This window comes from Schistocerca serialis, chromosome 1, assembly GCF_023864345.2.
Source record: "Schistocerca serialis cubense isolate TAMUIC-IGC-003099 chromosome 1, iqSchSeri2.2, whole genome shotgun sequence".
NCBI classification, from domain to species: Eukaryota; Metazoa; Arthropoda; class Insecta; order Orthoptera; family Acrididae; genus Schistocerca; species Schistocerca serialis.
In genome coordinates this window covers 987106498-987128934 of record NC_064638.1, presented here as the reverse complement: position 1 = coordinate 987128934, position 22437 = coordinate 987106498, and the positions used below count along the sequence as shown (strand labels likewise).

Below are 22437 nucleotides of genomic sequence, written 5' to 3'. Positions count from 1 at the left end.
ACTTATCATTGGCGAGTCCCATAACCTGTAAAGTAGAGACGGAAAAGGAGACAACAATGTGGAGAGTGAAAGTTCAGACCTCTGCCGTATCCGACGTCGATGCGGAAGTTGTCGGCGCCCAGCTGTCCGTCCACGAGGCGGCCGAGCCCGCCGACCAGCATGCCGCCGCGGTGCTCCCCATCATACGTGGCGTCCGACAGCTCCTGCGACACCGCCACCGTGTCCTCTGGGATCGAGTAGGACACGACGCCTCCTGCGGGCACAAATATCACGACATTTTTCTGTGAATATGCTCTCTCTCTCCTAAAGTATAGTGGTACAGGTGCCTCGCTGATTACTTGGAAGGACAGTGTTCAACTAAAATTAATTTGGCGGATCGATAGGAGAAGCTGTCGCTTATAGGTTTATTATGATTGAAGCTATGGAAAGTTTTTCTACAGCTCACGACTTTAGCTAGTATGTTCGATGGACATCGTAGTACGTTACAGGGCAGCGATGTATTTGTTGGGGCTTGAACAGTGTGATCGTGTGTACCAGATCATAGAAAATCCTATTACTGAATTCTGTAGGCAAGCAAACGGATGCACATGATTATTGACTAGATTTGTATATCGTTCGATAGTGACAGACATTGATATACACATCAATGGAGCCAATTTACCCCACGCAAACCTATTAGTGTTTCCCTTTTGGACGATGGCAAACAGTGACTCACGTGAATCTCGACGCGCTCGTACGCTTCGCTAGCGTCGCGGCTCATCAGTTCAGCAGATCATGGTTCGTGTGCACATTTACCTACGCCAATCTCAGCTCTCAGTGTCATACAGTGAGGAGAGGTTCAAATGGATCTGAGCACTATGGGACTTAACATCTGAGGTCATCAGTCCCGTAGAAATTAGAACTACTTTAACCTAAGTAACCAAAGGACATCACACACATCCATGCCCAAGGCAGGATTCGAACCTGTGACCGTAGCGGCCGCGTGGCTCCAGACTGAAGCGCCTAGAACCGTTCGGCCACACCGGCCAGCTACAGTGAGGAGAGAATCATACGTATAGTACGATGACTTCTGCACGCTGCCGCAAGGAGGAGGTTCTCTATAGTGTGGTTGTTCGTCTGTTGTATCCCATTTAGAGGGACAGTTATTTCAAACTATCAGCTCCACAAGAATCCATTTGCACCTGAAGTGCACCTACCCCTCAAAGTCAACTGTGCGGCTCCTCACCATTCTCCGACGATGATTAAGCGTACCTTACTCACCTCTTACCTCACTTACTTAATAAGTGTAAATCTGTCCTCTCTGTGTTTCTCAAAGGAGACAAGGAATACGGTCATATTTGGCATTACTGTTTCCTTCTCAAATTCCCAATATATTGGGTACATCATCTTGCATTCCTTCTATCCAACTGTATGTCCAGTGAAACCCATAAACAGCACCTATTTCCGCACCTTCCATTCCACAAGGGGATGCCTGAAGGGTTAATCCTAACTCTACTATCGATATGCATAGATCCTCTATTCGCTTAGACCATTTAAACTTGATGACCGGCTTCCAAGTCTCATATGCACCCTCCAGAAAGCGCAACGATTTCAACTCACTGTTAACCATTGGCTCTTCGACTTCAAATCTTCCAAGACATGCAAAAATTGTAGAACGAAAGCAGGGCTCTGCCCTCGTGACAACCACCTCACCATTTATATCTGTCCTGTCGAGCTCCACAACCACAAACTAACGTGGAAACTTCACCTACTAACCATATCACAAGAATTCTGTAGTAGAGTGAAGCGATAAATCTATTATCTAGTCCAACTAGCATTCCTTTAACACACTCACAGACACCAATATCACCTAAATTCTTTCACTTCTTCCAAAATGTTTAACTCCAGCTTGTTTGGCATATCCGTCTACCCTCCTCCACTTAAAACCTATACGTTTACATCCTCAATTTTTCTTATACATTAAACATATCATACATTAAACACCTGACACTTTCCACAAGACTGACATCAGCCACCTAATCATGTATCTGACATTACCAACCATCGCACACCAATGTGAATTTACCAACACATTCCCCTAACTTTACAATTTCACGCTCTCCAAACCCAATCCCAGCGAAACTTGAAACTCCTTCCCCTACCTGACTATGATATCGACTCGAAGATTTAATCTTTTATGGCTTGAAGGTATTGTCATTCCACTTTCCTTGAACTGATTATTTATCATAAAATATATGTAATTTATTTGTTTTTGCTAGTTATTTCTCAGCACAACCCACCTTGCACATCCGTCTGTGAGACATGGGTGGTAGATAATTGTTAAATGACTAAAGCGATGCACAAACTCCTGCATTGTCTCATGCAGTAACTGCCACGATACATTCTAAAACACTTGGGATAAATAGAGTGTATAATGAAACTACTCATGCATGAATTTCACTGTGATTGGCCGATAAAGGAAAGTTTCATTTTCTAAAAAACTAATGTATACATCTGACCATATTGAACAGTTATCGCGAGAATAAAGATAGCACGTTAAACCATTGATATTTTTAGTGTCTCTGACGTGTGACACTAGAAACAAGGAGCCGCAACGGGTGTTATCAGCATCAAGTCAATGTACCCTCACGTTTACCTTTCACAGCACTATTGTAATTCACTACAGCGTGTGTTGCCAATCATGCCACATTGTTGGCAGAACATGCTACAATCGTTACACGAGTCTACTACCTCAGCTGTTGCTGCAGATTATGAAGGAAAGAAGACTGAGGTACAGCAATCCATAGCTACTGACGTCAGTAGATTTTTTTTTTTTTTTTTTTTTTTTGTCATTAGTCTACTAACTGGTTTAATGCAGCCCGCCACGAATTCCTTTCTTGTGCTAACCTCTTCATCTCAGAGTAGCACTTGCAACCTACGTCCTTAATTATTTGCTTGACGTATTCCCATCTCTGTCTTCCTCTACACTTTTTGCCCTCTACAGCTCCCTCTAGTACCACGGAAGTAATTCCCTCATGTCTTAGCAGATGTCCTATCATCCTGTCCCTTCTCCTTATCAGTGTTTTCCACATATTCCTTTCCTCTCCGATTCTGCGTGGAACCTCCTCATTCCTTACCTTATCAGTCCACCTACTTTTCAACATTCGTCTATAGCACCACATCTCAAATGCTTGGATCCTCTTCTGTTCCGGTTTTCCCACAGTCTATGTTTCACTCTATGTACTCCAGACGTACATCCTCAGAAATTTCTTCCTCAAATTAAGACCGGTATTTGATATTAGTGGACTTCTCTTGGCCAGAAATGCCTTTTTTGCCATAGCGAGTCTGCTTTTGATGTCCTCCTTGCTCCGTCCGTCATTGGTTATTTTACTGCCTACGTAGCAGAATTCCTTAACTTCACTGACTTCGTGACCATCAATCCTGATGTTTAGTTTCTCACTGTTCTCATTTCTACTACTTCTCATTACCTTCGTCTTCCTCCGATTTACTCTCAAACCATACTATGTACTCATTTTTAGACTGTTCATTCCGTTCAGCAGATCATTTAATTCTTCTTCACTTTCACTTAGGATAGCAATGTCATCAGCGAATCGTATCATTGATATCCTTTCACCTTGTATTTTAATTCCACTCCTGAACCTTTCTTTTATTTCCATCATTGCTTCGTCGATGTACAGATTGAAGAGTAGGGGCGAAAGGCTACAGCCTTGTCTTATACCCTTCTTAATACGAGCACTTCGTTCTCGATCGTCCACTCTTATTATTCCCTCTTGGTTGTTGTACATATTGTATATGACCCGTCTCTCCCTATAGCTTACCCCTACTTTTTTCAGAATCTCGAACAGCTTGCACCATTTTATATTGTCGAACGCATTTTCCAAGTCGACAAATCCTATGAAAGTGTCCTGATTTTTCTTTAGCCTTGCTTCCATTATTAGCCGTAACGTCAGAATTGCCTCTCTCGTCCCTTTACTTTTCCTAAAGCCAAACTGATCGTCACCTAGCGCATTCTCAATTTTCTTTTCCATTCTTCTGTATATTATTCGTGTAAGCAGCTTCAATGCATGAGCTGTTAAGCTGATTGTGCGACAATTCTCGCACTTGTCGGCTCTTGCCGTCTTCGGAATTGTGTGGATGATGCTTTTCCGAAAGTCAGATGGTATGTCGCCAGACTCATATATTCTACACACCAACGTGAATAGTCGTTTTGTTGCCACTTCCCCCAATGATTTTAGAAATTCTGATGGAATGTTATCTATCCCTTCCGCCTTATTTGACCGTAAGTCCTCCAAAGCTCTTTTAAATTCCGATTCTAATACTGGATCCCCTATCTCTTCTAAATCGACTCCTGTTTCTTCTTCTATCACATCAGACAAATCTTCACCCTCATTGAGGCTTTCAATGTATTCTTTCCACGTATCTGCTCTCTCCTCTGCATTTAACAGTAGAATTCCCGTTGCACTCTTAATGTTACCACCGTTGCTTTTAATGTCACCAAAGGTTGTTTTGACTTTCCTGTACGCCGACTCTGTCCTTCCGACAATCATATCTTTTTCGATGTCTTCACATTTTTCCTGCAGCCATTTCGTCTTAGCTTCCCTGCACTTCCTATTTATTTCATTCCTCAGCGACTTGTATTTCTGTGTTCCTGATTTTCCCGGAACATGTTTGTACTTCCTCGTTTCATCAATCAACTGAAGTATTTCTTCTGTTACCCATGGTTTCTTCGCAGCTGCCTTCTTTGTACCTATTTTTTCCTTCCCAACTTCTGTTATGGCCCATTTAGAGCTGTCCATTCTTCTTCAACTGTACTGCCTACTGCGCTATTCCTTATTGCTGTATCCTTAGTACTTCCGTATCCCACTTCTTTGCGTATTGATTCTTCCCGTCTAATGTCTTGAACTTCAGCCTACTCTTCATCACTACTATATTGTGAGTCTATATCTGCTCCTGGGTACGCCTTACAATCCAGTACCTGATTTCGGAATCTCTGTCTGACCATGATGTAATCTAATTGAAATCTTCCCGTATCCCCGGCCTTTTCCAAGTATATCTCATCCTCTTGTGATTCTTGAACAGGGTATTCGCTATTACTAGCTGAAACTTGTTACAGAACTCAATTAGTCTTTCTCCTCTTTCATTCCTTGTCCCAAGCCCATATTCTCCTGTAACCTTTTTTCTACTCCTTCCCCTACAACTGCGTTCCAGTCGCCCATGACTATTAGATTTTCGTCCCCCTTTACTTACTGCATTACCCTTTCAATATCCTCATACACTTTCTCTATCTGTGCATCTTCAGCTTGCGACGTCGGCATGTATACCTGAACTATCGTTGTCGGAGTAGGTCTGCTGCCGATTCTGATTAGAACAACCCGGTCACTGAACAGTTCGCAGTAACACACCCTCTGCCCTACCTTCCTATTCATAACGAATCCTACACCTGTCATACCGTTTTCCGCTGCTGTTGATATTACCCGATACTCACCTGACCAGAAATCCTTGTCTTCCTTCCACTTCACTATATCTAGATTGAGCCTTTGCATTTCCCTTTTCAGAGCCAGCCGCGGTGGTCTCGCGGTTCTAGGCGCGCAGGCAGGAACCGTGCGACTGCTACGGGCGCAGGTTCGAATCCTGCCTCGGGCATGGATGTGTGTGATGTCCTTAGGTTAGTTAGGTTTAAGTAGTTCTAAGTTCTAGGGGACTAATGACCACAGCAGTTGAGTCCCATAGTGCTCACAGCCATTTGAACCCTTTTCAGATTTTCTAGTTTCCCTACCACGTTCAAGCTCCTGACTTTCCACGCCCCGACTCGTAGAACGTTATCCTTTCGTTGATTATTCAATCTTTTTCTCATGGTAACCTCCCCCTTGGCAGTCCCTTCCCGGAGATCCGAATGGGGGACTATTCCGGAATCTTTTGTCAATGGAGAGATCATCATGACACTTCTTCAATTACAGGCCACATGTCCTGTGGATACACGTTACTTGTCTTTAATGTAGTGGTTTCCATTGCCTTCTGCATCCTCATGTCGTTGATCATTGCTGATTCTTCCGCCTTTAGGGGCAATTTCCCACCCCTAGGACAAGAGAGTGCCCTGAACCTCTATCCACGCCTCTGCCCACTTTGACAAGGCCGTTGGCAGAATGAGGCTGACCTCTTATGCCGGAAGTCTTGGGCCGCCAATGCTGATTATTTCTTATCAAAATTCAGGCAGTGGCGGGGATCGAACCCGGGACCGAAGACGTTTGATTATGAATCAAAGACGTTACCCCTAGACCACGGGTCTTAATGCAAGGACGGTCTCCAGCATTTCCATAGAAGACATGTCGGCGTACATCTTAAATGGTTTCGGGAAATCACCAGATATCTCAATCTGAATATCTGGAATAATATCTTCCCATTGCATTCTCTGATTAGGAGTCCATTATGTTAACAACTGCGCCCATCACTTGATAGTCCAAGTTGAGGATGTGTCAAATACTATGTTCTAGGTCAAAAAGCTGACAGGCTGCTCCCAGTTTGGGTAGATCAGCCGTTCTTGAAAAATTCGCGTCTTTATGCTCATAACAGCGGGGACCTTTTGTTCCAGATGAGTTTATTAGATTAAAAGTACATAAATGTTTGCATTGTGCTGTAATTGTGTCCCGTTTGGCAATGTTCGCAAAGGCTGATGATGCCTGTACAGCAGCAGATGGCTTGCAAGGCATCACAACAGTTCAGACAGCACTACGGCGAGTCGACGAGTGCGGCAGCATTATGGAGTTCTGAGTGTGACCGCGGTCCAGCCGAATCTTGAACGCTGGAACTGTAGGCAGCGGCGGAGTGTCATGTGCAGCACCGGTTCCATGGAGGGCGCAGTGCATGGTGTGTGTGGATTGGTTTAGTTGTATTTTAAAGTTGTGTGACTAAACAGCAGAGACGCTGAATCATGCAGCCTGACCTTGGGAAAGATTAACCTTTGGGAACTGATGACACAAGTAATCGGCCCCATATGCAAAGAGAATAGGGTGGCAGATTTTACATTACCGTCTGCTGCTGTTAGGGAGCAGAACCCCATTGTCTGGGAGGGTAACCCTGGGTAACGAGGGCTGATACAATGCGGCATTGGATGGTTGCTGACAACATGTAGTGACGGCCTCACAATCTAGGAGGACTGGGTAGCCAATGTTTTCATTGTGTCTGAAGTGATGCAGCCTAGTCTGGACACATATGTCTGTGAAGCTGAGTGTGCTGCGCCAAACATGCGAGGAGTGGGCAGAATGGTGTTTTGATGGTTACTGAGAAAACTGTGTCTGGAGCGCACAGATGTGGCTGTGATTTGTGTAATAAGCCCAATAGTCAGCATTACTCAAGAAAGCTGCCAAACATTGTGGTGTGCAGCTGTTGTGAATTTCGTGGCTTACCTTCGTGGATACCAATCCAGCTGTATTTTGAGGTTGTGTTGCTGATTGCTCACTATTTAATACAGGCGAATGCAGACACAATATCGTTAGAGGAGTGAACATATCTGCCCAGTTTAGTCCCACATGTCACACTATTTAAATTGGACTGTTGATTTATATTACACTTTTACATTTTCCAAACGTGATCCTTATGGAGCTTGTGTTGCATGATTTTCAGAAATAAATGACTGCAAAAGATTTATTTGAAAGTAATTGGGGACGGATTGTGGATCTTATTCCTGTTGTTCGTGGCGCACTCTTAACCAACCCAATAGAGAAGCGGATAACATATTTACAGCTGTACTTCTGTTCTACGGTAACCGGATCTCTGAGGGAGCTGCATTACTCATTTTGGATGACTTGTGGTTATTTCAGCATAACAGAGGAGAATTGTTGAAATTATTTTCTGACGTGTACAGATTTTTGGTTAGGTTATGAAATAACGAGAGGTGTCAATACAGTTACTATCACCTGCGTAGGCGGCATTGATTACCACTTTGGTACTATTACGTATGAGTGTTCAGTTGACGTTGGATCTAAATCAGTTTTGTTGCAGTGATAACCACTATATTGTGTTAAGAACAGATAACCACTATTGTCGTGTCAGATTTGTTTGTGGTAGGAATTTGTTAGTGCAAAATCGTGTTTGAATCGCTAAAAAATTGTTGTTAAAATCTTATGTTTTGAGTTTGGTGTTATATTATTTTTCAGCTTAACTCTGTTAAGTGGTCATAGTCTTACGATCTGATGTTATTCATACTGATGTATGGCATGTGTGTGTGTGTGTGTGTGTGCGTGTGTGTGTGTGTTAGGAAGGTTTTCAATTAATGAAATATTTCGGATTAAGTTGGTATCGTAGGCATATTTCACAGAGTAGAAAAGGAGAAGAAATTAAAATTTTTCATAAGTTCACGCTAGCACAGCTACAACCAACACCAGGCAGAGATGGTGAATATATGCAGCAGAAAGATACAATCAGCTCTGTCAATCATGTACATAAGCACGAGTTCCTACATTGGCATCAATCACCAGGCATAAGTTACACATTCAGCAAAATGTCAACCGGTAGAGAGAGGGAGTGAGACCAAGATATATTGGTTAGCTCTTGTTACGTGAAGCAACAAGCTTTACATTGTATGCAATAAAACATTCCATAGACTTGGCAAGGCAGGTAAAATCCCATAACGAATTGTTAAGCAAACGCAGTGGAACGAGCACCTCTGATCACGAGCAAAGAAGTGGGATACATTTGGCCATAACAAACGGAGCCTCACATCATTACCTCCCACTCGTCTCCGTAAATACTGTAGGTTTCCATCTCTGAGTCAGTTAGTTATTAGGATCAATGGTACTTGTACCGAAATGCTTCATTCAATGATCATTGTTCAATGATTACTGCAGTTTAGCACCTGACATCCATGTATTAGACGTACCAGCACACTCTGCTTAGCGTTCCTGAAATGACAATATCCAAGTAACCATGCCCTAACACTAATGCACTTCGCATTGGCTGCTTACTGAACTGTAAATCTGAACAAATAAATGTTAACTTGTAATCAAGTTTTATTAGCGCCGAAAGACACTCTACAGGCTACACAATACCATCGAGACACCCCTGCTCGGCACCCCTACAGCGGTTTACCTAGTTGGTAATGTTGTACTCATTCGGTGTAAGTTATATTTTAACGGTAATATTATTTTATACCTCTTAGGTTAGAGTTTCAGCGTTAAACTGCCGATTCATCTTACGGAATTTAAATTGCAAACACATGAATGCAAGATCATTTATATGGAACCACAACCGGTTTCATAGCTTAAAGCCATGACTTCTGATGGGTATGTAAATTATGTCATATGAGATCCAAATGTCAAAATCTTAAACTGGGTTGCGAAACAGCAAATGTATAAATTTTAAGAGGTTAAAAAAATGAGTCAATCAGTTGCAAACCAAAGATTTACTTAACACTTGATCTAGGTTTCGGTATTTCTAAAACTATCTAGTACTTCAGAAGGAGGGGGCCTTGTTACACCCCATGGCGATTAGCTTCCGGTAATGTAATTTACCGCCATGTGGCGTAACACGTCCCACTCTTTCTGAAGAAGATAATGTTGAGGAACATCGAAACCTAGGTAAAGGCTAAGTAAATAATTTGTTTGCAACTGGTTGGCCGGTTTTTCAACCTCTTCAGATCCAAATGTGGAAATGGATGCAAGATCTAGCATTCACTCTCCAGGTAACAATGAGACGCCTAACAATGAGACGCCAAGTAAGCGTACTGTAAAATATTAAATAGGCCGAATGGTTCCTCCATCATCGCTTGTTAATAATATTTTGTGGACAGTGAATGCTGAGTCTCTTATCCATCGCCAGATTCGGGTCTCATATGTGTATTTTATACACCCACCAAAAGATGTGACTTTAAGCTGCGAAACCGTTTCTGGTTCCAAATAAAGATTCTTACATACAACTGTTTGCGATTTTCATTCCACAAGATGTACTTTCACATCTGCATATGAGGTGAACGCAACGTGGTTTGCAAATTGCAGATTATTGTCTAATTGAGGATTCCGAATATTCTTGATTTAGAACTACTAAATGTTTGCGAGACTTTTGACATACGGGCAGAGTGATTTACTTCCACACTTAGTTACTGAACATTTTTGTACTATTACTTTGCGATTTATTATTATTAATTTTGAACCAGTAGGATTTTGTTTGTATTGCTGTTCTTCTTTAAAATAACTGCTTTAAGAGAAACTTAATAGTTCAAAGATCTTGCTCAGTTGAATTGTTGTTAGTAAATGGTGCCACTATTAAATTGTCATTACTCCTTCACAGCCACCAGCCACTTTCACTCCTCAGCCTATGTTGCTGCTATGTCACTTCCAACGCATCAGTGATCTTTCCACAAGTAAGAAGTATACTGCAAACATGGCCGTCATACTGCATTATTCTGCCTGTGTTAAAATTTATTTACGGTGCTACAACATTCTTGTACATAAAAGGTAAGAAACAAGGTTTCACTATTGTTTACCATTTAAAAATTCAAGTTTAAGATCACCCTTGTATTCTATTGACCATTTCTCTGATGAGCCGGAACTTGAAATGGATATATTTTTCAATATTTGTGTTATATTCGTCACTACTTACATGTCGTGTAGACTGCTCTCCATTCATTCATCAGTATCCATTATCTTCTCTAATACATATCGCAATTTTGCAAAGAGCACAGTGGTTTCACGGTGTCAATACAATTTGTAAACAAGTCACTAAGATTTGGTTTCCCATCTTTCGCAGTGTACACACTTTGACGTATTCCGTCTTGGCATATTGCTGTTTCTAAGTACTATTCTAAAATTATTTATTGCTGATGCATTACTTCCTGTTATTCACTTATCGATATGGGGGAAACATCGCAGTCTGTGGCAGCCTCCAGCACGAGCTCCTTAGAGCGCCCTTATTAACCAGCTCGGTCCGAAGTGGCTTCTCATGTTCGAAGACCCTATTCAGCGGAGCGTGGCCACGAGCGTGGTGTGTCAGCGTTTGCTCAGCCAAAGATCAATACTGCGATTTCTGATGGCTACTGTGCTACCCGACTATATTCACGCCTGCGTGAAACATAAATCTCATAGTTTTCCGAAAAGCTAGAATTGCACCTCGTCATATCAGGGGGAATCCGTCTGGTGCCTCTCATACGCATTGCCCGCAAAATTCTGGTCTCGACAGGTGGTGGCAGGGAAGTTTTTAACTGGTTTTAGCAGGATGTTACTGTTTAAGTTTCCACTGACATTGAAATTTTTAGAATCAGAGCTTATTCGTATACGGATAATATTGAGACCGTCAAAAACGAAGCAAAGCTAAACAGGAAGGGCCATTAGTGATCAGATTTAAGACGTTTCCTAACGAACGAATAATTTAGAGCAAATTTCAGATAGCAGTCATCCTCACGCAGGTTTCAGAATCCCTCTGACCCACAGTTGATGTACAAAGACATAGTGTCGTATAAACCAGAGATGTACGGACACCGGTTCTATAATACTGGCTCCTGTTATGACTTGTTCGGCCAAGTTTGGATTCCCCCCAATTGACACTGATCAAGGGGAATGGAGATGGTGTAATGCAAAGCCAAACAGTACGCATAAATTAATTACATGCAAAAGTAACGGCTTCAGATTTCGCGTTGAACAGCCGAAGTCCTTGTAATCGCTATTACAAGGATGGACGTAGAAAGACTAATTAAACGGTGCTCTTGCTTCGCAGTTCCGGTGTCTGCCATGCATATAGGCACATCACAAACCCGCAACATTGAGTGTATTAGTGTATTACACCAACAGGCGTACGAACTATTTCACTACGAACGGGAGAGGTAAGATGAAACCCTTATTGATCTCAAATGATGATACGTGACTCTAAGGGTTAAGAATTATTATCTGCGTGAGCATAACAGATAACACATATTAGCGTATAAGATAGCGATCAGAGAAATAAGCCTCTCTTTTGTGGAATTGTGTATTTCACTCCGTGATATGTGATTATGACAGGTTGTGTCCACTCTACGCGTTATGAAAGATTTGTTATTCTGCATCTCGTTTTCACGAGAGCTGGACGTGAAACACTGCGTACTCGGCATACTTATCATAGTAATTTAGTTTTAGTTTTCTCAGACATTAAATAAACATCAGGAAGGTATCAGTCAATATCTGTACGACGAATTTCCTACACATTTCGGGTTCAGATCAGTTAGTGCTGAGCTTCTTATGGTCACCTGATAGTGGAGGGTTAAACTCTAGCTTTTCTACCAACAAAAGTTAAAACTTTTCTGTTAACATGAGTTGAATCCTGAAAGAAGCTCGTAGATCTGTCCTTACGGAAATCATTGTGGTGTGATGTTAAGGAGACTTTTGACTAAGGGACATTAGATACAGGGCATCGCATTAAGGACTTGGATTCCGATTCCAGCAATGGAATGTAGTACCTATATTATCTCCGTATAGCATGAAAGTTTTTAATCACCTGACGACCAGAATAATACAGCCTGCCTTGTTCGAAAAATGTCTCAAAGCCAGACGCAGTTAACGTATTCTGTCAAAGTGGCTAAGTTTGACTAGCACAGTAAATGCAGTGAACAATAAATTCATTCGAAATGCCTAGTCTTCATAAATTTTATGTATTTTTAAATGATCTGTATTAGTCCATTAAGGCTCCAACTAGAGCTTGCAACTGAAATACAATATATTAACTCTTTACAGCAAATCATTGCCATCGTGATAGTTAAATATGCACTATTCATTAATTAGAAATAGTTTAAAGTATGTTCCGCTGTGAATGTAAGTACTTTCAGTACAAGTCGGTGTTATTCCTCCCGAAGTACATCGTAAAGTGTGCTGCCTTCGTTGCCACCGTTACTCATGGTTTAATCTATCGAGTTGGTAACACCTATTTATTTCCCATATATCGCACAGTGAGTGCTATACGGTTGTCGGTTAAAATGTACCAGCTGAGTACCTGGCGTTGCCCGGCTATGTATTTTTTACAATCTTCTTTTACTTCACGCCCCCCCCCTCCCTCCACCTCAGCCCACACCCTCCCTTCCCCCCTCTCCGTCCATCTGTTCCAACCCCTCTCTCTGTTCATCTCTTCAGTCCTTTCCACTTCCTCCTATCCCTCTCTCTGTACATCTGCTCCCCTTTCTCTATCTGTTTCCCTCCCTCCTATTGGTGTCCATCTTCACCTCCTCGATTCCCTGCTCATCTCCTCCTGCACTCTCTCGGTCCATCTACTCCTCCATTTTCCCTGCCCTTCTCTTCCTCAAACCCTTTTGCTGTTCATCTCTTCCTCCCTCATCTTTCCTTTCTCTGTCCATTTCCACCTCCCCAGCTGTCTGTCCATATCCCTCTACCCTTCTCCCTTTCCATCATCTTCTACTCATCTCCCCGTCCATCTCTTCCTACCCCCTCCAAGTGTTCATCTCTTCGTTCCCCCTTTTTCAGCCATCTCTTCCACTCCCCCATTCTTTAAACAGTACCACCTCTTCTCTTCTTCTGTCCATGCCCTCATCTAGCTTCTCTGTGTTAATTTATCCCTCTCTCCCCCTCTCCTAATCTGTTTCTGTCACCTCATTCCCCCTCTGTTCAAGTCCATCTCCTCCTCCCCCTTTTTCTCTCCACGTTATAACCATCAGTCTAATATGATGCTGGTGTTTCCTCCACCACAGTATTCCTTTCCTGATCGCAACAAACACAGAGGAGTCCAAAAAAATGTATCCACTGTTTATAAGTCCATAACTTGCAAACTGACAGAGTTGTCTCATTTTTGGTGAAAGTGTGGCTTTAAAGTCCAACTTAAAGATACCACTGTAGGTGTTCGAAATGGTCACCATTAACATCCACACACAAACGATGCCACCGAACAGCAGCACGAACTACTGACTGCAACTTGTTGAGTGGATATTTGCATATGAATGTATGATGGATTCTCGAATTTCATCCAATGTGTGTGGCTTTTGTCGATAAACGACGTCCTTTAGGGTTCCCCACATCTAAAAGTCCAGAGGAGTTAGGTCTGGGGAACGTGATGGATACTCCACAGCACCTCTACGGCCTATCCATCTTCCTGGTAGATTTTCGTCGAGATACGCCCTAACACGATTTTGGTAGGGGGCTGGGGCACCATCTTGTTGAAAGTAAACTCTTCCGTCTCCATACAAGTCTCGGATGGTGGGTAAAGTGGATGTGTGAAGGTTCTGAAGATACACCTCACCAGTACCTGTGCCGTCAAAGAAGATTGGCCCAATCAAGCCCTGGTAAGACAATCCAAACGACACATTTACTCCTGGCTAATTCACGGCTTTGTCTACATGGATGTTCGGATTTTCGGTGGCCCAGTAGATGCAATTGTGGCGATTTACTGTATCATTGTGTTTGAACTGTGTGTTAGTAAACCACTCGCAGTACTCCATTCTACGATCTGGGTCGTCCTCGTTCATTGTGTGTAGCAATCGTGGGAGGTAGCACTTCCACTTTGCTATCTTCAAAATTCTCCGAACACTTGAGCGACTCACTCCAGTTTCACGGGTACTCTGTCTCACAAACTTCTGTGATGAGTGAGTGAATTGTTGTCACACACGACGGGAGTTAGCTGGACTTGTTACTGTTACAGGTCGTCCAGATCGTTGTTTGTGTACATCTTTAACACAGCCTACGGCTTCAAATTTGTCTCGAATGTGACGAATCGTTAAACGTGTCGGTGGCTCTGTTTGATACTAATTTCGCCATTGCCGTTGAACCACATTAATGTTTTCGTAGTTAAAATACCACATCAAAACTGACTTCCTTTCATCGAATTTAAGCCATGCGCCAGCCATGTTTACTCGAGTAACTAGGTGCAACTAAGAACAAAACACTGACTATCAGGCAACTGTCATCAGACAAAACAAAACAACGCAATACAACGCTTGTGTGGCGATTGCCGGAGCTACAAACTATTACACTACCAAAGAAGAGACAACTCCGTCAATTAGTTTGCCAGTTATGGACTTTTAAACAGTGGATGCATTTTTTTGGACCCATCTGTATGTGTACTATGTTCGGCAGCAATTGTTCCAGAGACTTTTACCTGTGTCTTTGCCCTCATTTAACTTTTTCCACACGTATTTGTACACGTATTTCTACTGTATCTTCATAGAATCTCGCCCTACAGTTTCATTTTCATGCTACTCTATGTTTATGACATCATATCTCCCGAACTACGTGTTTTACAATGATATAATTTTACAGGTACATCCAGTGGTATACGAGACTACTGTCTGCGGAATATACTGTAAATAGAGTCAGCAGTAAAGAAATAATAAATTAAAACGTCGTTCATGGTGCGGTAGTTTCTTACACCTCGCTATATTCTACGTTATATCGCCTACGTATCGTAAAATGATATAGTTTTGTAGCTACATTCAAAGATGTACAGGGATGCTGTCTGCAAAATATGTTGCCAATTGAGATAGTGGCAAAGAAGCAACAAATTCAAAATTCATAAAACATGCGGCATTTTTTCACGCATCTGTATGTCTATGACGTCGTATCTCCTGAAATGTGTGTCAGACAATGATAAAATTTTGGTGATATATTCTGTGGTATATTCAAATATTGTCTGTAAATTGGATCACGAAGAAGGTTAACATTAAAGAAGTAATAAATTACAACGTAATGCTTCATACGGCAGTTACTCTATACTACATGGACAGAGAAAATGTAGTAAATACTAAACTTCTGTCCTACCATCCTGTTGTGGGGGTCGTCAGTGAGAAAACGTTTCATAAAAATTTGGAATTATGTGTTAAGTTGGTTGCAAGTATTAACAACTATCGTTCTCAAACACTCGATGAATTAATTACGGATATTCGCGCTTTCTGGGCTACACTGCTTTTAGACCACCACCCCATCCATTTGATTGGTTCGTAGACCCCAGAGTGATTGTTTCCAGATAGTGTGTGATATCTATACCAAATCAGGTTGAAATATGACCAGTGGTTTAGGAGGAGATGTGGAACATACATACGTACGTACATACAATGTTATAATCCGTATGGGTTCGCAGCATTAAACAGTTACTTTATTCGTGAAAGAAGTGATAAGAAGATTTGAAGACGTATTTGTTTATTTCAGCTAAGTGATATGTAATAAAGAACGTTGAAAACGATGTATCTAAATGTCACTTCAGTATAGATGTATCAAGTAATTACACTAATCAGTAATACACTACTGACCATTAAAATTTCTACACCACGAAGATGACGTGCTACAGACGTGAAATTTAAGCGACAGGAAGAGGATGCTGTGGTATCCAAATTATTAGTTTTTCAGAGCATTCACACAAGGTTGCCGCCGGTAGCGACACCTACAACGTGCTGACGTGAACAAAGTTTCCAACCGATTTCTCATACACAAACAGCAGTTGACCTGCGTTGCCCGGTGAGACGTTGTTGTGATGCCTCCTGTAAGGAGGAGAAATGCGTACCATCACGTTTCCGACTTTTCCCACGCCCGGGTTCCCGGGTTCGATTCCCGGCGTGGCCAGAGATTTTCTCTGCCTCGTGATGACTGGTTGTTGTGTGATGCCCTTAGGTTAGTTAGGTTTAAGTAGTTCTAAGTTCTAGGGGACTGATGACCATCGATGTTAAGTCCCATAGTGCTCAGAGCCATTTGAACAATTTTTGAACGTTTCCGACTTTGATAAAGGTCGGCTTGTAGCCTATCGCGATTGCGGTTTGTCGTATCGCGGCATTGCTGCTCGCGTTGGTTGATATCCAATGACTTGGCAGAATATGCAAACGGTGGGTTCAGGAGGGTAATACGGAACGCCGTGCTGGATCCCAACGGCCTCGTGTCACTAGCAGTCGAGATGACAGGTATCTTATCTGCTTGGCTGTAACTGATCGTGCAGCCACGTCTCGATCCCTGAATCAACAGATGGGGACGTTTGCAAGACAACAACCATCTGCACGAACAGTTCGACGACGTTTGCAGCAGCATTGAGTATCAGCTCGGAGACCATGGCAGCGGTTACCCTTGACGCTGCATCACAGGCAGGAGCGCCTGCGATGGTGTACTCAACGACGAACCTGGATGCTCGAATGGCAAAACGTCATTTTTTTCGGATGAATCTAGGTTCTGTTTACAGCATGATGATGGTCGTATCCGTGTTTGGCGACATCGCGGTGAACGCACATTGGAAGCGTATATTCGTCATCGCCATACTGGCGTATCATCCGGCGTGATGGTATGGGATGCCATTGCTTACACGTCTCGGTCACCTCTTGTTCGCACTGACGGACTTTAAACAGTGAACGTTACATTTCAGATGTGTTACGACACGTGGCTCTATCCTTCATACGATCCCTGCGAAACCCTACATTTCAACAGGATAACGCACGACCGCATGTTGCAGGTTCCGTACGGGCCTTTCTGGATACAGAAAATGTTCGACTGCTGCCCTGGGCAGCACATTCTCCAGATCTCTCATCAACTGAAAACGGCTGGTCAATGGTGGGCGAGCAACTGGCTCGTCACAATACTCCAGTCACTAGTCTTGATGAACTGTGGTATCGTGTTGAAGCTGCATGGGCAGCTGTACCTAGACACGCCATCCAAGCTCGGTTTGACTGAATGCCCAGGCGTATCAAGGCCGTTATTACGGCCAGAGGTGGTTGTTTTGGGGACTGTTTTCTCTGGATCTATGCACCCAAATTGCGTGAAAATATAGTCACATGTCAGTTCTAGCATAATAAATTTGTTCAATAAATACCCGTTAATCATCTGAATTTTTTCTTTGGGTAGCTATTTTAATTGCCATGACTCTAGTACGTTAAATAGAAGCCGTTTAAGACATAAATGAAAAAAAAATCTACTGACTTTTATTTCCTTTTATATTACGCTTTGAACTTCCTCTTGACATAAAAAGTGACATTACGGTGGATCATTCACATTTATGTTTACCATGCATTCAGCAAGTGTCTTACGGTCAATGCTGCGACTTTAATCTGAAGATACGATATTGTTGTGCCTGTATTATTCCGGATTACGATGCAAGGTACCTTCGGAAACTCATGCATGTCCGAAGGAGCAGGCACTGCAACGACAACAGCAGTTATGAAATATATTAAATTGACAGGCATATGGAGAAGTATCAGCTTTATAATGGAACAACGGCAGTGAAAATTTGTGACTGACAGGGACTCGAATCTGGATTTCCCACTTACGGCGAGCGGTTGCCTTACCATTCGGCTACCCGACCACACTTCAGGACCAGATCCAATTTTCCATCTGTCGTCAATCATATGACTGCAACCTACGGCTGTTTCCACCCTAGTGCCTTTCCCTTGAGACGTGAATGCATGTCCGAAGAACTTTGCATCGTACTTCGGAACGACGCAGGCACTGCGCTATAGTATTTATCCGCCTACAGCGGGCAAACGAGATTCCATTAAAATGTCGCCCCTGTATGAAAATATACATAATGAGTGTATGAGTGCTGACTGTAGACACATGGTTGACGATATATGCAAGTCTCCGTCCGGCCGAGAGTCGTGCTCCGATAACCTAATGGTAAGGCGACCGCTCGCGATAAGAGTGAACTATCCAGGTTCGAGACCCAGTCCAGCACAAATTATCATTGACGTCACTACATTATACAGCTGATGGCTGTCCATATTCGCAACTGCGAATACATTTCATGTTAACCTGAAAGGGATACAACCGATTTCCTTTCCGACCTTTCCCTAGCCTGAACTTATATTATTGTAATGAGCTCGTTGTCGACGATACGTTTAATTCACACGATAATCTATTTGCGGGTGATAATTTCAGTGGTGGTGGCGTCTTGTCGAAGCGTTTCGTACACACCATCTTCAAGCGAAGATCATGGATACAAAATTCATCAAGACGTTGCCACAAGACGACGTCACAACTCGGAAGATCACCCGAGAAGATTTCGTCATTGGAATACGCCGAGGAAGTCTGCTGTCACATATACGTATACATCCACTTTTCCTTCCTTCCACAAAGAAAAACTTTTTTCCTGAATCAGTGAGGATGCATGCTGTACCACATTGTTGTAGCAAAAATTGACTCGGCTGGAAGTATAACAGACTCGAAAACTTCCCAGTTAACTGCGAGTACACAAAAGGTCCATTTGCGAACTAACCGCGAATGCGTGTTTACTAACCGCCACTGACTTCAGTACGAAATACTGTCCTAATTAGTACAAATGAATTTGAAATGTTAACTTCTCCACTAAGTATACATCTAATTGAATGCAAATATTTCCCCTGACCTCCCTTAACAAGAAAGACAATACTACTGTAGCACATTACATGATGCAGTTTACTGTGCATCCGTACCATTAAAGGAAGAGTTCCCCGTGTCGCTCTCCCATTTGCATAGAATAACTAACTTTTCAGTGAGTTATAAATTCTTTGAAACACTCTCGGTGCATCTCGTAAATCAAGGCAATACATGGCTGCACCAGATCTTCGAACTTATGGGAGCGTGGCACACAAGAACTGTAATATGATACCAAAGGTATGAAGAACTGAGGTCAGGTGATGCTGGAGTTCTTGTTACAGGCCCAATTCGACCTATCCAGCTTTTACGACACTTGTTTCGTTAGGTGTCGTCTTAAATCAGCATAAAAAATGTGCCATTGCACCAACATGCATGTACCACATTGTTCAGATGATGACCATGGGTGAAATTTCAGACTGATTAGGGAATTAATCGAAATGCTTAGCTTTCAAACCCTATAATGTATGCACACGAGTTTTCTGCGGAGGGCCAGAATTAGCAGTCAACGGCACTCCTAACAGTTAATGCGATATTCCAGGAAGGTGACCAGACTCAATAGGTTACACCGCCGGCGACTCACATGTTCACAGTGATGCATCTTGTGACTTACACGGAGTTCCCTCGATCATGCTTTAACGTGTTCGCGAGTAGATCCAGCTAAACCACGTTGTGTGACATGCAGAGAACGAATGTGAGTTGTTCCCGCAATACGTTGGCGGCGAATATGAAGAGTAAAATCCATAAAGGAAATGCGAAAGAAGAGGGAGGGCCGTCCTTGGTGCAATGCTGGAGAGTGGCGCGTAGAAATCATGAACTCTTCCTGTCACGATGCAGTCCCAAGCCCTTGTGTTAGGTGATGACTGGAGTGGAAGTGATGTTGGTATATAGGCGTGGAATGGGCGAGCTGAAAGGAGCTTCTCTCAACCTAGCCGCGGGTATCTGCTGACAGCCGCCTGCGGAGGTAACAGTGACACCCCAGAGGCCTGCGACACAACTCGGCCTTGTGTGGGTATACTTACTGAGCCTGAGCTTGACAAGGGAACCACTCCGTGGACGCCACAGCTGCAGCATTAATCACACTTGCCAGACCACTGTATACAGCACACAACTCCCTAGTTCAAGCTACCCTGAGAGCGCGAGGCATTATTATTCTATATCTAAGTGACAGCTCTTGTAAACTGAAGAGCTGGGAGAGGTTGTTAGACTGTTTATGAAGGTAGACAGAGTAAACAGTATCTCTTTTACGCCCCAGTTAAAATTATCTGCTTAACTCCCTATAAAACCCAACTGAATTTATGTTTTGTTATACACATGTTTCAAACACAGATGTATGTTTTGTTATACGCAGCTTGTGGTCTCGCGGTAGCGTTCTTGCTTCCCGAGCACGGGGTGCCGGGTTCTATTTCCAGCGGGGTCAGGGATTTTCACCTGCCCCGAGATGACTGGTTGTTGTCGCGTCGTCTTCATCATCATAATTTATCATTACTACGATCGGAGGAAGGCAACGACAAACCACCTGCATTAGGTCGTTGCCTAGTATGGCGGTGCGGGTTTCCCGCATCGTTCTCCTACGCTCTGTCAAGAAGCATGGGAATTCGTCATCATCATATACAAAACGACAAATTCCGTCATTTGTAACAGAGTTTTGTGTGTACGAAATATGTTTCCTCCTTTTCGTACTTGGTATCTTCAGTAGCCTTTAATATAAAGAAAATAACATAAGTATACATATTCTCACAGATTTTTTATCGTAAACTGTCAATTAGTTTGAATGTTGTTCCTCTCGTTATTGCTATTTCGGTGACTTAGAATATTTTCGTTTGTATTTATAGTCTTACTATGACATATTCTAGCTGCAGAGTAAGAATTCTCTAAATTTTGTTGTTATGAAAAGATTGTCATCTCCGTTTTGTCCCACTGCTGTGGTGATTTACTTTCATTAGATCATCCCCATCAGTGGAGTGGATACAGTCACTATTTATTGCCTTTATATCTTCTTCGGACTTGATACAAATAACATCCAGTCATCCCAGTATATTTAGAGTTGCATACAGTACATGTCACTGCATATGTTTCTCAGTTGTTGTATTTTTGTTTCTCTTCTGTCACAGTCCTCAGTTTCTTTGAAGTGTGAAAATGTAAAAACAGCTAGTAAAATTGTTGATCCACTGGAAGTTTTCAATCAGTAATGAAATAAATTTTTTTCCTGAAACCACTTTGGTTTTATCCACGATTCCAAAATGGCTCTGAGCACTATGGGACTAAACATCTGTGGTCATCAGTCCCCTAGAACTTAGAACTATTTAAACCTAACTAACCTAAGGACACCACACAACACCCAGTCATCACGAGTCAGAGAAAATCCACGATTCCAATCACTATTAATATTACCCACTCTTTTCGCTACAAAACCCTATGTATCAACACAATCTCTGTTCAGAGCGACTGCCTTTTGCCTCCTTACTGGGAGAGTATTTGTGACGGCATGATACTACTCCACTGTTCGACGCCGGAGCAAAAGTATTACTGCTTCAATAACCTCCCCTTCATTCAAGTACTGCTCCCTGCGAAGTTAATTTTTCATTGGCCCAAAGAGATAGAAGTTAGAAGGTACGACATCCGGGTTGTAGGGTGGATGAGGAAGAACAGTCCAATTAAGTTTGTAAGCTCCTCTCGGGTGCGCAAACATGTGTGAAGGCTTGGGTTGTCATGGAGAAGGAGAAATTCATTTGCATTTGTGTGGCAACGAACACCCTGCAGTCGTTTCTTCAGTTTCCTGAGGGTAGCGCAGTACACTTCGGAGCTGATCGTTGCACCATGAAAGAGATCGTGAAACTGAATAAGCCCTTCAGACTCCCAGAAGACGGTCGCCTTGACTTTACCGACTGATGGTGCGGCTTCGAATTTTTATTAGGAGGAGAGGACTGACGTTTTGTATCCGGATATAACTGATGAACACATGTTCGACAAAAAATTGTCACTATGAGCCTCGTAACGATCAAGTGATTCCGCACAGATGATCCTTCGTCGCTCTTTATGGTCTTCCGCCAGGCGACGACGAACCAAGAGGGCACACACCCTCGGGTATCCTAACTGGAGATACGTTCAATCAGGTGCTAGAAGGTTTCTTGAGAATGGCAGCCAATTCTTCACGGAG

The 22437-nt window shown here is 42.7% G+C and overlaps 1 protein-coding gene across 1 annotated transcript in view; it reads right to left on the bottom strand.

Moving 5' to 3' along the window:
- LOC126458640 (discoidin domain-containing receptor tyrosine kinase B-like) overlaps window positions 1-22437 on the bottom strand; it is a 305649-nt gene that overhangs the window by 86258 nt on the left and 196954 nt on the right. The window contains exon 6 of the mRNA XM_050095811.1: window positions 80-253. Within this exon, the coding sequence (XP_049951768.1) occupies window positions 80-253 (174 nt within the window). The remainder of the gene's footprint in view (window positions 1-79; window positions 254-22437) is intronic.